The following is a 14,108-nucleotide window of genomic DNA, read 5'->3' as shown; positions in this document are numbered from 1 at the left end:
TGGCCTCCTCTTCACCTCATGAGGAGGATACAGAGGTGGTTTTCCAGTATGGAAATAGACCCGGTGAGAGGCAAGTGGAAGCGGCTAAGGTTCCCATGTCAGTACTGGGGGACCTCGCCCTCTGGGGAGGGCCTGGGGCCCTCCCCATGGGCAGTAGGCTGTCACACGTCACAGTCTTCACCGACGCCTCCCTCACTGGGGGGGGGGGGGGGTGCGTCGGGCCAACGCAGTAGGGGGCAGCTGGCAAGTCCATGCTGCCCGGTCTGCGCTACATTCAATGTGTTGGATTTGAAGGCAGTCCTTCTGGTCCTCAAACGGTGTTTTGATCAGGACGGACAATACGACGTCAGCATCGTATATCGACAGACAGGGTGGAGTACGCTCCCCCCGTCTGCACCGGGCGGCGGTCAGCTGGCTATGGGCGTTCTCCATCTGCCCAGCCTGAGGGCTCTCCACATCCCCGGCAGGGTGAATGTGGGTGCAGGTGTGATGTTGCGGGGCGGTCCTCACCCTGACGAGTGGGGATTACGTCCGGACATAGTCGGGCAGGTCTGGGACCGATTCCGTGGCCGCTCGGGATTCTGTACGTTTTCCCCCCCATACATCTGATAGGTCAGTTGTTGGTGCGGATACGTCGGGAGCGCAGGACCTTGGTCCTGATCACGCCGGACTGGGGGACAGCTGTGTGGTTCCCGATCCTGATCCAGCTCTTGATAGCCCCGCCGTGGCCTGTTCCTTGGTCGTCGCGGGCCCTCTCTCAGGCGCACGGGTCTCTGTGGCAGTTCCCTGTGCTGGGCCAGCCGCTGATGGTTTGGCTGTTGAGAGGGTGAGTCTGGAGGGGATGGACCCATCTGTGGTCGACACCATCCGGAATGCGCATGCTCCCTCCACTATCGCGGTTTACGCGGGTAGGTGGCGTATTTTCCAAGAGTGGTGTAGAATGGGGGGGGGGCTTGGACCCGGTGTCCTGCCTGTGTTGTCGGGCCTTACAAATACATTTTATTTGATTTTATTTGATTTTATTTGATTTGTGTAGTGTAGTGTTGTGACTGGTTGTGTTGGTTGTTGCTCTTCTTCAGGCTACAAAGCGCTGCTCAAGTGTCTCTCGGGGAGATTCAGCAACAGGGAGCTGATTGGCATCATGGGGCCCTCTGGAGCTGGGAAGTCCACCCTGATGAACATCCTGGCTGGATACAGGTGAGTCCTTCTCTGGGCTGGGATCGGCTGGACTGAACAGGCTTTTTACACACATACTGTATATATATATGTCAAATATACCTGTATATAATCCTTCTATATGCCTACTTATATACCTACATATAACCCATACAACTCTGTATGATAGCATGTAAAATAATGCTGTATATATTATTTTTAATTTGTATTCTCACTGTATAATATATATATATATATATATATATATATATATATATATATATATATATATATATATATATATATATATATATATATATATCTTTCTACATGCCTGCATACTGTATAATAACTTTTACACATCTGTAGATATACTATACCTATATCTATAGCCAGTACGACTTACTACCATAGTGTCTTTATACCTGTGTCAATATTAGTGCATATTAATACTACAACTCTGTACATGCATCTGATTAGCACTAATACTCAGTAGTACTAATCTATATATATTTTATACCCAGTTTAATCACCTGTACATTGTATATTGCACTTTACTGTTACACTCTGGTTGGATGCCAAACTTATCTTTGTTGTGCTGTACTTACAGCATATGAATGACCATCATGTAAAACATGCGTTTCAATGAGTACCAAAAAGAAAAGTACATATGGGTGGAAATATATATATGTAACTATAAGCCGGTCTGTCTGAGCAGGGAGACGGGGATGAAGGGTCAGATCCTGGTGAACGGACGGCCGCGCGACCTGAGGACCTTCAGGAAGATGTCCTGCTACATCATGCAGGACGACATGCTGCTGCCTCACCTGACCACGCGGGAGGCCATGATGGTGAGGTCACAACACACTCACATTACCTCTGACTGAGGGAGGCCATGATGGTGAGGTCACAACACACTCACATTACCTCTGACTGAGGGAGGCCATGATGGTGAGGTCACAACACACTCACCTCTGACTGAGGCAGGCCATGATGGTGAGGTTACAACACACTCACATTACCTCTGACTGAGGGAGGCCATGATGGTGAGGTCACAACACACTCACCTCTGACTGAGGGAGGCCATGATGGTGAGGTCACAACACACTCACATTACCTCTGACTGAGGGAGGCCATGATGGTGAGGTCACAACACACTCACATTACCTCTGACTGAGGGAGGCCATGATGGTGAGGTCACAACACACTCACCTCTGACTGAGGGAGGCCATGATGGTGAGGTCACAACACACTCACATTACCTCTGACTGAGGGAGGCCATGATGGTGAGGTCACAACACACTCACATTACCTCTGACTGAGGGAGGCCATGATGGTGAGGTCACAACACACTCACATTACCTCTGACTGAGGGAGGCCATGATGGTGAGGTCACAACACACTCACATTACCTCTGACTGAGGGAGGCCATGATGGTGAGGTCACAACACACTCACCTCTGACGTTTGATGAACTCAGAGTTGTACCCTTCCTGCTGACTTGTCGTATAGAACCTGTAAGTCGCTTTGGATAAAAGCGTTCCGCTAAATGACTAAATGTAATGTAGAGAGAGAGACAGAGAGAGAAAAATAAAATAAACTGAGACTATACTGTGTACTTACAAAATGAACTCAAATTAAAATATGCGCAAAATGTCTTTAGTCTTTTGGTCAAATGTGTCAACACAGCGAGTGTAACGAGCCAGAACCCAAACACAGACACAGAATGAGCAGAGTAAAACCCAAATGCGGGTACATATTTATACAAAATATTAGAACAGGGGAATTCTAGGAATAGGGGAAAACTAAACAAGAAAATTAAATGGAATAAAAGAGGTAGTCAGGAGGTTCACCAGGCAGGAGGTTCACCAGGCAGGAGGTTCACCAGGCAGGAAGTTCACCAGGCAGAATGTTCACCAGGCGGGAGGTTCACCAGGCGGGAGGTTCACCAGGCAGGAGGTTCACCAGGCAGGAGGTTCACCAGGCAGGAGGTTCACCAGGCAGGAGGTTCACCAGGCAGGAGGTTCACCAGGCAGAATGTTCACCAGGCAGGAGGTTCACCAGGCAGGAGGTTCACCAGGCAGGAGGTTCACCAGGCAGAATGTTCACCAGGCAGGGTATTCAGGAGGTTCAGAAAAACAAAGTAACAACTCAAACAAGACAGAGCACAGCATATTCTGGTATCTCAATGGAATAGGCAGAGGACTCGACTAACGGGATGTAAGTCTACGATCTGGTGGAAGAGTGGAAGAGTTGTAACTAGTGCTGTCAGGCAATTAAAAAAATTAATTTAACTAATTACAGGATTTGTTATTAATTCATCGGATTAATCGCATTTTAATCGCATAACCATTTTAGGCCTCATATTTTATATTCTATAATCATATTTCAAATTGCATGTGTCCGGATGGCAGAATTCAGTACTGTATCTACAAAACCTTCTGTTTAATCATCTTCCCTTTATTCATTTGCTTAGATTTTTCAGGTCTGGTAAATTTTAGCATGGTGTTATTCACAGTAAAAATAGAAAAAAAATAATTTAATTGATATTCTTATTTGGTTCATTACAATTTACTGAAGCCTAGTAACATACAGAGTATTTCTGACACTGGGAATACATTGAGATCCTGAGATCCATAGATTCAGATACCAAGAACATGCAAATGGACCATTTACAAAAAAGTCTGTAAATGATGTTTATTCTACGTTTTAATGGAATGAATGAGATTAAAAAAAAAAAAAAAAAAATTGTAATTAATTTTGAGTTCATTTTCATAACGCGATAATTTGCGGTGTAAGTAATTAATCTAATTAAAGCGATAAACTGACAGCCCTGTAACCACTCTTTTATGGCAGGGCTGATTGGATAGTAAACAGCTGATGCATGGCCTGACTCACCACACCTGGAGAGAGAGAGAGAGAGAGAGAGAGAGAGAGAGAGAGAGAGAGAGAGAGAGAGAGAGAGAGAGAGAGAGAGAGAGAGAGAGAGAGAGAGAAAGAGAGAGAGAGAGAGTTTTTATAAAAATTTTAAGAACCTTTATTCCAATAAATGAAAGGAATTTTTTTCATTTGTCAATTAAACATATTCACACATATGAACAAGGTGTTAAAACGGAGCTGCTCATCAACAACCGACCAATGAGCTTCAGCACCCACGCTCCAGAGAGAGAGAGAGAGAGAGGGAGAGAGAGAGAGAGGGAGAGAGGTGCTTGACATTGAGGAAATGTTCATCGAGACTGAGACGTCTACGCAGTGTCGTCGTTTCAGTAAAAGGCAAGGTATGGCGAGAAGGGAGGGTGGGGGTGAAGGGGGGGTTTCCCCCCCCTTGGTGGATTTTTTTGTCAAATCAGTTGTACAATAGTCACTTTTGGTGAGTTGTTTCTATACAATTCACTTATATGACATTTAGGTATGACACAGGACTATACACAAGCATTTTTAGTATAGAAATGTGTCAACAGACTAAAGCAGGGAACCACAATATTTTGCATACGAATTATGCAGAATGTAATATCATAACTATCTATTACTTTTCTGGCAATTGAGCCAATTTTCCTTAGGTACGGTTTTGAGGTGTGTGTTCAACAGAATGCAGTATCAAAAACACATTCACAAAAAGTATGGGTTACTGAATGCTGAACTGCACTGTTATAATCACTAAGCCATTGTAAGACCTTACCTGTGTCCCTGTATCACTTGTCTCTGCTGCCCTTTGATTAAAAAACTTCCATATGTCCATTTTCCTTTTTTATTGGGCATATTTCAGTTAGTCACAGTAAAAGTCACCTAGTAAAAGTGAGATAATTGACAATATCAAAACATGCTAGGGCTGTACCGAATAGTTCGAAGCTTCGTTCATAATGTTGACATTCAAATTCTAAATCAACATAAAGAATTATAATAAAAAAAATATATATATATATAAAAAAAAATTACATTTTTATTTGCCAAGGTATGGCGAGTGCCATATCTTGCCATACCAGAACGACGCCCCTGCGTCTACGTGAGTAATTTTCCTTCACACAGTGTTGAGTTTGTATTGAACAACACTGATTCTTTTTTTTATCCACTTTTTCTCCTTATTTTTAAATTTTTTCTCCCATCCCAATTTCGTATTTTCAATTCTCCCCTCCCTTGTCTTGAATGTTGCTCGACTATGCCTCCCACTGGTCGGTCGTAGGGAGGATAGAAGCCTTGCATCACGTGTCCCCTCCGGTACACGAGGAGGCAGCCTGTCGCATCTTTTCACTTGACAGCGCAGACTCTCAGTGGTGAGGTGTAACGCATGGGAGGCTCACACTACCCCCGCTACTTCCTGTCTGCTGTGCAGGCGTCCCCCAACCGACCTGTAGGAGTCGCTGTCCACAACGTTCAATCCGCACCCATCGACTTCCACCCGCTACCTCTGCCAATTGAGATAGTATGATGACTGGCCCAAGCCGGAGGCAATGCTGACACCGGGATTCGAGACCGGATTCTCTTGCATTGGTGACGAGCGCAATCTCCGCTGCGCCACCCAGCCGCCCTGAACAACACCGATTCTGAACTTCTTGAATCTTGCCACTGACAAATACCCCAGTATTCCAAAAGCAAAACAAATGAACTGAAACTAATACAAAACTAAACTAAAACGTAAAAATGTTAAACGATAAAAAAAACTAAAAAACTAAAAATAGCAAACCCACTCTGGAAACAACTTGTTCACTAGTTAAATCCAGTTAAATCCTCGTGTTCACCAGTTAAATCCTCGTGTTCACCAGTTAAATCCTCTTGTTCACCAGTTAAATCCTCTTTTTCACCAGTTAAATCCTTGTGTTCACCAGTTAAATCCTCGTGTTCACCAGTTAAATCCCACCTCTCTCCCCAGGTCTCAGCTAATCTGAAGATGAACGAGAGCATGAAGGTGAAGAAGGAACTCGTAAGTGTGACGTTATTGATTTTCATTAAAGCTGTGTGTTTTCTTCTCTCCTCCCTATATTTTCACGTCTGTACAGATATGATTTTTGAGGCCAGTTATACCATTGGCAATTAATTAAGCCCCCTCTTAAGCCCATTAATTAAGCCCCTCTAAATACTGCAGTGATTTATAGTATTCCTGTGTCTTCTTTGTACACACTCAGAAAAAATAAATAACGCACATCCTCCGTTTGTTGGTGCTGAGCCAAACTGTAAAAACAGTAATACATAAGACAAAGCGGGGCTCGCAACTCACTTGTTGTTCCAAGGTGTTTTAATTGACAAAAAGGCAGTAGTAGATGCAACGTTTCCACCGACCCTTCCGGTCTTCTTCAAGCATTCTTTGTACACACTACCACAGAGATATTATTATTTAGTATTTCTGTAGGAAGATTACAGAATGGTGGATTGCTACAGTATTGCTGTGGTTTTTACCATAGCAACACTACATAGGCCTACATTATGGTTATTTTAATAGTGATTCACTCACTGTAGTACTTTAGTAGTAATGGCTGTGTGCCCAGGTATTCATCAAACCCTTCAAACATTTTCTATATTGAATAACAATTTGGATTCTCTACCAAATCAATAAACTACTGAGAATTTATCAGCAGCATCTCTACACCTTTATCCTCATTGAGATGCAGGGATCTATTGTCAAAGTCACAAATAACAATCTGTATAGTCAAAGTCATGCGTCCAAGAACAGTTAAAGGTGCTATAGATAACATTCAGCCACTAGATGTTGCACACATCATGTATACCAGCATGTGTATCCAATCATGTGCATTCATTGTGGGGAAATGGGAAGTAGGGAGGGGTACATGTAGGCGACACATAAACAACAACATTAAATTTGGACCCGCAAAAACCTTTTAACACATTCTGTGCCATAACCGGCTTTTTACGTTTCTGGGCGCCGATCGTTGAGTGCCATAAACGTAAAAAGTAGTTTTTGGATCGTTTGATCTGTTTACTTTGATCCCCGCTCTACACAGTTGCCCAGAGCGATCTGCATCATTTAGGCACGTCCCGACACATTGGAACTGCATTCTGATCGACTATCACCAGGTGGCAGTATCGTCCTGTGTCTGAACTGCATGGGGCTCTGGGCTGATAGTCAGCTTCACTTTCAGTTTCTCCTCGCGAGTGGCCACTCCTTCTGGGAGAGAAATTCACAGTCCTTGCCTCGGGATTCCGTTGCATGAGCGCATTTGACCATCGAAACGTGTATAGACTGGTAATCGCGATGGCGATGCGATCACTTGGAATTATTCTTTTGGAATACCTTCTGGCTAAGGTAAGGTACATTCTATGTCTATTTTACCTAATCTGAAACGTGTTTTTCTAATGATCACAGTTCTGTGTTTCAACGGACGAAAAACATGCTTGGCAAACGCGATCATAGTTTTGAGTTAAAACGACCAGATTCAGATTCAGATTCCTTTATTAAGCCATTTGTGTAAAAACACATTGGTAATTGTTGCAGCAATACAGTGTATGCATTTTTTCCTTTCTTTTTTCACAGTAAACGACAAATACCAACACAGACACAGGACAAAAAACAGTGCAGTGGAGGATTAATCAATAAAATACATATATATATATATATAAAGTAAAGAGTGCAGAGTTCCAGTGAGGACTAGTGCAGTGCAGTCAGTGTCATTGTGCCAGAGTCACTTGGGGGCAGGGGGGGGGGGGGGGGACCTGAGGCATTGATCAGCCTGGCGGCTGAGGGGAAGAAGCTCAGTCTGTGATGAGCTTTCACAGCCTTTGGGATCCTCAGCCTTCTCCCAGAGGGGAGCAGGGTGAAGAGGCTGTGACCGGGGTGGGAGGGGTCAGCCATGATCTTCCTCGCCCTCTTCAGCGCCCTGGAGTCGTGCAGGGACCTGAGAGAGGGCAGGGGACAGCGATCACCCTCTCCGCGGAGCGAATCACCCGCTGCAGCTTGGCGAGATCTTTTGCCGCTGCAGCGGGGAACCAGGAGATGATGGAGTGGGTGAGGATGGACTCAATGATGGCCGTGTAGAATTGGGCCATCATGGTCCTCTGCAGTTTATATTTGTTCAACTGCCGGAGGAAGAACATCCTCCCCTGGGCCTTCTTGAGCAGGCCCATGATGTTGAGCTCCCACTTCAAATCCCGGGAGATGGTCATGCCAAGGAATCAGCATGACTCCACGGAGGCCACCTGAGTGCCTCCCAGTATGATGGGAGGGGGCAGGGCTGCTTTCTTCCTGAAGTCCACTACCATCTCCACTGTCTTTTTAGCATTGAGCTCCAGGTTGTTGCAGCTGCACCAGCTCTGCAGCCTCTCGATCTCCCTCCTATAGGCCGACTCGTCCCCCCTGGAGATGAGACCCAACCGGGTGGTGTCATCAGTGAATTTCAGGAGTTTGACCGAGGGGTGGAGAGAGGCACAGCTGTTGGTGTACAGGGAGAACAGTAGTGGGGACAGGACGCAGCCCTGCGGGGAACCGGTGCTGGTGGACCTAGAGCTGGAAATGCTCTTCCCCAGCCTCACCCGCTGAGACCTGTTGGACAGGAAGTCCGTAATCCACCTGCGAGTGGAGGCCGGCACCTGCAGCAGGGATAGCTGGTGCTCCAGAATCGGTGGAAGGATGGTGTTGAAGGCCGAGCTGAAGTCCACATACAGGATCCTGACATAGTTGCCCGCGCAGTCCAGATGTTCCAGCGTGTAGTACAGAGCCATGTTCACAGCATCCTCTGTGGATCTATTGGCTCTGTACGCGAACTGCAGCGGGTCCAGCACAGGATCAGTAATGAGCTTCAGGTGGGCCAGGACAAAACGCTCCAGGACCTTCATGACCACAGAGGTCAGGGCGACAGGTCTGTAGTCATTAAGGCCCGTGACCTTGGTCTTCTTGGGGACGGGGATGATGGTTGAGGCCTTGAAGCATGCTGGGACGTGACACAGCTCCAGCGATGCATTAAAAATGGTGGTAAACACCAGTGCGAGCTGGCCAGCACAGTGCTTCAGGGCAGAGGGGGAGACAGAGTCCGGGCCGGCCACCTTCCGGGGATTCTGACTAGAAAACAGCCGTTTCACCTCTCTCACACTGACAGAGAGAGGGAGGGGGGGGGGTGGGGGGGGGGGGGGGGGGGGTGTGTGGTGGGGGGGGGGGTGTGGGGGGGGCACTGGGGGTGGGGGGATGGAGGTTGTGGCTGAGTGGGTGAAGGAAGAGGGCGGGGGGGAACCTCTTTCTCAAACCTACAGTAAAATTCTTGAGCTCATTCGCCAGGGGGAGGCTCTCAGGCGCCTGTGGTGACTTCGGCTTGTAGTTGGTAATGGTCTTGAGGGCCTTTCCATACGGAGGAGAATTCCCCTCAGAGAGCTGCTGCCACAGTTTCTCTGAGAAGCGAAGTTCGCCTCCCTCACCTCTTTGGCAAACTTGTACTTGGCCTGCCTGAACCCGATCCACATCACCACTGAGCCTGGCCACCTCCTTCTCCGACCTCAGCCGCCTGTTGTTGAAGATCTTCCTAGTGCGGAGGGACACACACACCTCCTCACCGAGGCTGATGAATGATGTCACAGTGTCCTGTGTAGTCATCCAGGTTGTTTCCAGCCTCAGGCCCCGCCACTCAACAAAGTCCTGGGTCACAGCCTGCCCTCTCCAGCCAGGCGCAGAGACACTTGCATGCCTCACTGGACCACACTCTGAAGCTCCGCACTACAGGTTTTGATTGTTTTAATCTCTGCCTGTAGCGAGGGATCAGGTGGATGAGATGATGATCACTGTTGCCAGTGCAGCACGGGGGACAGAATGGTAGGCCTGCCGCGAATAGTACAGTGGCAGTGATCCAGAGTGTTCACTCCCCGAGTTGGGCAAGTGACTTGCTGCCTCTATTTGGGGAGAGACCGGCTCAGATGAGCCTGGTTAAAATCCCCCAATACAACAACAAAACTGTCCAGGTGGTTACGTTCAACATTCGTCAGCTGTTCGGCTAGTGTGTCTACCCCCCCCCCCCCCCCCACCCCCCACCCCCCCCTTGATGATTTGTGATGATATATATACAAGTCATATACCTTTGATATGGAGTTATTCGGGGGTTTCAGGGGATCAGCCAGAACGGTTGTGGCTTATTGCACATAACGTGGTTTATCTCACAATCTATGAAAAATACTGTATTATCTTGGAAATGCACGATGTTTAGCGTGTAATACCGTAAACTACAAACTACAGCGTGTGGAAACAAACTATTATTCCCATGCTGGACTACAAGTAATGTTTGTCGAAATGGGCCACACCCGTGTCTCTACAGCTATAATACAGAACACAAACACAGCTTCGCAAACATAGTGCAACGACCACGGAAACGACTAGAAAGGCTGGCATTCTAAAGGTAAATTAACCAAACAGCGCGGCACTCAAAGTGTTAAACAATAAATTCATTAATCAATAATTTCTTTGTTTTCATGCACCTTTCTAAAAGCTCTGTGGATATCATTATTATTTTCAAATGGTTACTCTACATAAAAACGTTATCTATATTGTAGCACCTTTAACCATAAAGAAAACGTTTAAAATGCGACGTACCTCCCCGGTCCATATTTATCGGCGTTTGTGTCTCAGGTGATGATGACCGGAGGATGTGACCCTCTCTGCGCCACCCCCATGCTTCAAATAGATCTGCCATCAGCTCTATTTTTCAATCTTTCAAATGTTCAGTTGCTATTGCATGCACTATCTGTGTTTCATTACACATATGTGTGCATGCTTACCAACTGTCTCGCCTGTTTTATTGCAACACTACTATCACCGACATCTAAGAAGGGAGATCCCCCCCCTTGAACGGCCCTTCTAAGGTTTCTCTCCTCCACATTGCCTGTGGTGCATTTTTTCCTATTGCTAGGTTTTAGTGAGTTGTTCCTTACCTTCGCGTGGGGTATGTCATCAGTCACATCACCCCCGTCCTACGCCAACTACACTGGCTTCCCATTAAACACTGCATTGATTACAAGATCCTCCTCCATACATGCAAGGCCATCCACAACCTCGCCCCTCCATACCTGTCCGACCTCCTCCACATCAACATTCCCACTCGGTCCCTCAGGTCTGCCTCCTCCATCAACCTGACCGTCCCCCCAGCCCGTCTGTCCACCATGGGGTCAAGAGCCTTCAGCTGCTCTGCCCCCCGCCTCTGGAACTCCTCCCCCCTGACATCAGGAACATTGACTCCATCATCCATTTAAAACCCACCTCAAAACCCACCTGTTTAGGCAGGCGTATCTGATTTTTATTTTTAAAATTGATTGTATTTTATTGTATTATTTATTGTATTAATTGATTGTATTTATATTTTAAAATTGATTGTGATTGTTAATGAACTGTTTTTAATTGTTGTACAGCGACCTTGAGTGTCCTGAAAGGCGCCTTATAAATAAAATGCATTATTCTTATTATTCTTATTATTCTTATTCTTATTATTCTTATTATTCTTATTATTCTTATTATTCTTATTATTCTTATTATTCTTATTCTTATTCTTATTCTTATTCTTATTCTTATTATTATTATTATTATTATTATTATTATTATTATTATTATTATTATTATTATTATTATTATTATTATTATTATTATTATTATTATATTATTATTATTATTATTATTATTATTATTATTATTATTATTATTATTATTATTATTATTATTATTATTATTATTATTATTATTATTATTATTATTATTATTATTATTATTATTATTATTATTATTATTATTATTATTATTATTATTATTATTATTATTATTATTATTATTATTATTATTATTATTATTATTATTATTATTATTATTATTATTATTATTATTATTATTATTATTATTATTATTATTATTATTATTATGTCTGATAGTGTTGCATTCATTTATTTAAAATTTTTTGGACTTCATGGTGTTTTTGTTTTGTTCTTGATTTATTGTGATGTTTCTTCTTGACTTGTTTAAAGAAGACGTGTCTGGCCCACACATTAACGTGTGTTGTTGGGCCTTACAAATACATTTGATTTGATTTGAAATCAATTTGATTTGATTAAGGTGGATGAGATCCTGACCGCTCTGGGTCTTCAGGAGTGTGCCCAGACCAGGACCATCTCCCTGTCAGGAGGGCAGTGTAAGAGACTGGCCATCGCCCAGGAGCTGGTCAACAACCCCCCTGTCATGTTCTTCGATGAGCCCACCAGGTACACAGGGCTTTCTCTTCTCCCCACGAATACACAAGAACAAATACGCTGTTAGACAGTGCCAGAAGATATTCAAAATAAAAACAAACAAATATAATCATACGTTTCCTCACGTGTTTATACACAAACAACATGAACATATATTTACATATACATACACAATACATATCAATAGAACGCCTATTGGAACGTGAGTTTCTGATATGATTTTATTAATATATCTGCATTATTTTATCCCACTTTATGCTTTGCTCTTGCTGCTTGTTTTACACTGATGATATGTCTTATTTCTTACTGATGTGAAGTACTTTGAACTGCAATCCCCTGTATGAAAGGTGCTATACAAATAAAAGTATTATTATTATTATTATATCGGTATACAGTACATACTATACATAGTACAGTGTATTCCTGAGTCTACATACTGTAATATACTTATTGTATCATTATTATTCTATGTTAATTGTATGTCTATTTTATTTTATGATCATTGAACTGTAAATGAGAGTTATTTTATTGCGCTGCTTTTATTCTGTCTATTTTATACACATTTTATGTCTTTATGCATTGCTTTTGTTTTGGCAATTCTCTGCTAATTTTATGCCTGTATATTTATGCCAATTCTATGCACATTTTATGCCTATGTCTATTTTATATCTACATCACTGCTGTGAAGCACTTTGGGCTACAATGTATGAAAGGTGCTATACAAATAACGTTTATTATTATTATTATTATTATTATTGTTATTATTATCAACTCAATTCAATTCAAACTTTAATACAGACTGATGGTCCAGATTAAAATTTAAAAAAAACATACACAACTTATATAATATTACACACAACGTATTATTATTATTATTATTATTATATACAGCAGATACATAGGTTACATACTGTATACTTATATGTCTTCTATATATGTATACATTCTGTATCGGCTCTGTGTATATGCTGTCTCTGCACCTGAAGACTTTGGTTGTAAAGTGAGACGTCCACCTGTTTGAAGATATGATTCCTAGGAAACGGTTGTAGGTATGAAAGTACAAGTCACTGAATATGGTTGATTCAGTTGTTATAGTTGCCTTAACTTTACTTTTACTTACATTTAAGAGGGTGAAGCGCTTTGAAACATTGAGCAATGAACACTGCTGCCTGTGTGTCTGTCTACATCTGTCTGTGTGTCTGTGTCTGTCTGTCTGTCTGTCTGTGTGTCTGTGTGTCTGTGTGTCTGTCTGTCTGTCTGTCTGTCTGTCTGTCTGTCTGTCTGTCTGTCTGTCTGTCTGTCTGTCTGTCTGTCTGTCTGTCTGTCTGTCTGTCTGTCTGTCTGTCTGTCTGTCTGTCTGTCTGTCTGTCTGTCTGTGTCTGTCTGTCCCCATGTCAGTGGTCTGGACAGTGCGTCCTGCTTCCAGGTGGTGTCTCTCATGAAGTCTCTGGCTCAGGGAGGAAGGACAATCATCTGCACCATCCACCAGCCCAGTGCCAAGCTCTTCGAGATGTTTGACAAGGTACCACATGGAGTAATACATGTAGGGGCGACAGTGGCTCGGGAGGTAGAGCGGGCGTCTGGTAATCCGTAGGCTCCCGGTTCGATTCCCGCTCCTCCCGGGCAGCGTGTGGAAGTGTCCTTGAGCAAGACACTTAACCCCTAACTGCTCCCGATGAACAGGTTGGCACCTTGCATGGTTGCCTCCGCCATCGGTGTGAATGTGTGAGTGAATGGGTAAATTGTAAAGCGCTTTGGATAAAAGCTGCTATGTAGGGGCGCCCAAGTGGCGAACCATGT

At 43.9% G+C, this 14,108-nt stretch overlaps 1 protein-coding gene across 1 annotated transcript in view; it reads left to right on the top strand.

Annotated features, from left to right (window-relative positions):
• LOC311233232 (ATP-binding cassette sub-family G member 4-like) overlaps positions 1 to 14,108 on the top strand; it is a gene marked incomplete at both ends in the record, with an annotated part of 62,523 nt that overhangs the window by 27,364 nt on the left and 21,051 nt on the right. The window contains 5 exons of the mRNA XM_084320165.1: positions 1,080 to 1,197; positions 1,874 to 2,006; positions 6,022 to 6,072; positions 12,175 to 12,320; positions 13,707 to 13,830. Coding sequence (XP_084176291.1) covers positions 1,080 to 1,197; positions 1,874 to 2,006; positions 6,022 to 6,072; positions 12,175 to 12,320; positions 13,707 to 13,830 — 572 coding nt within the window. The remainder of the gene's footprint in view (positions 1 to 1,079; positions 1,198 to 1,873; positions 2,007 to 6,021; positions 6,073 to 12,174; positions 12,321 to 13,706; positions 13,831 to 14,108) is intronic.

This window comes from Notolepis coatsorum (genome assembly GCF_963971535.1).
Source record: "Notolepis coatsorum genome assembly, chromosome: 8".
Lineage (NCBI taxonomy): Eukaryota > Metazoa > Chordata > Actinopteri > Aulopiformes > Paralepididae > Notolepis > Notolepis coatsorum.
This window is presented reverse-complemented; position numbering and strand designations above follow the sequence as displayed.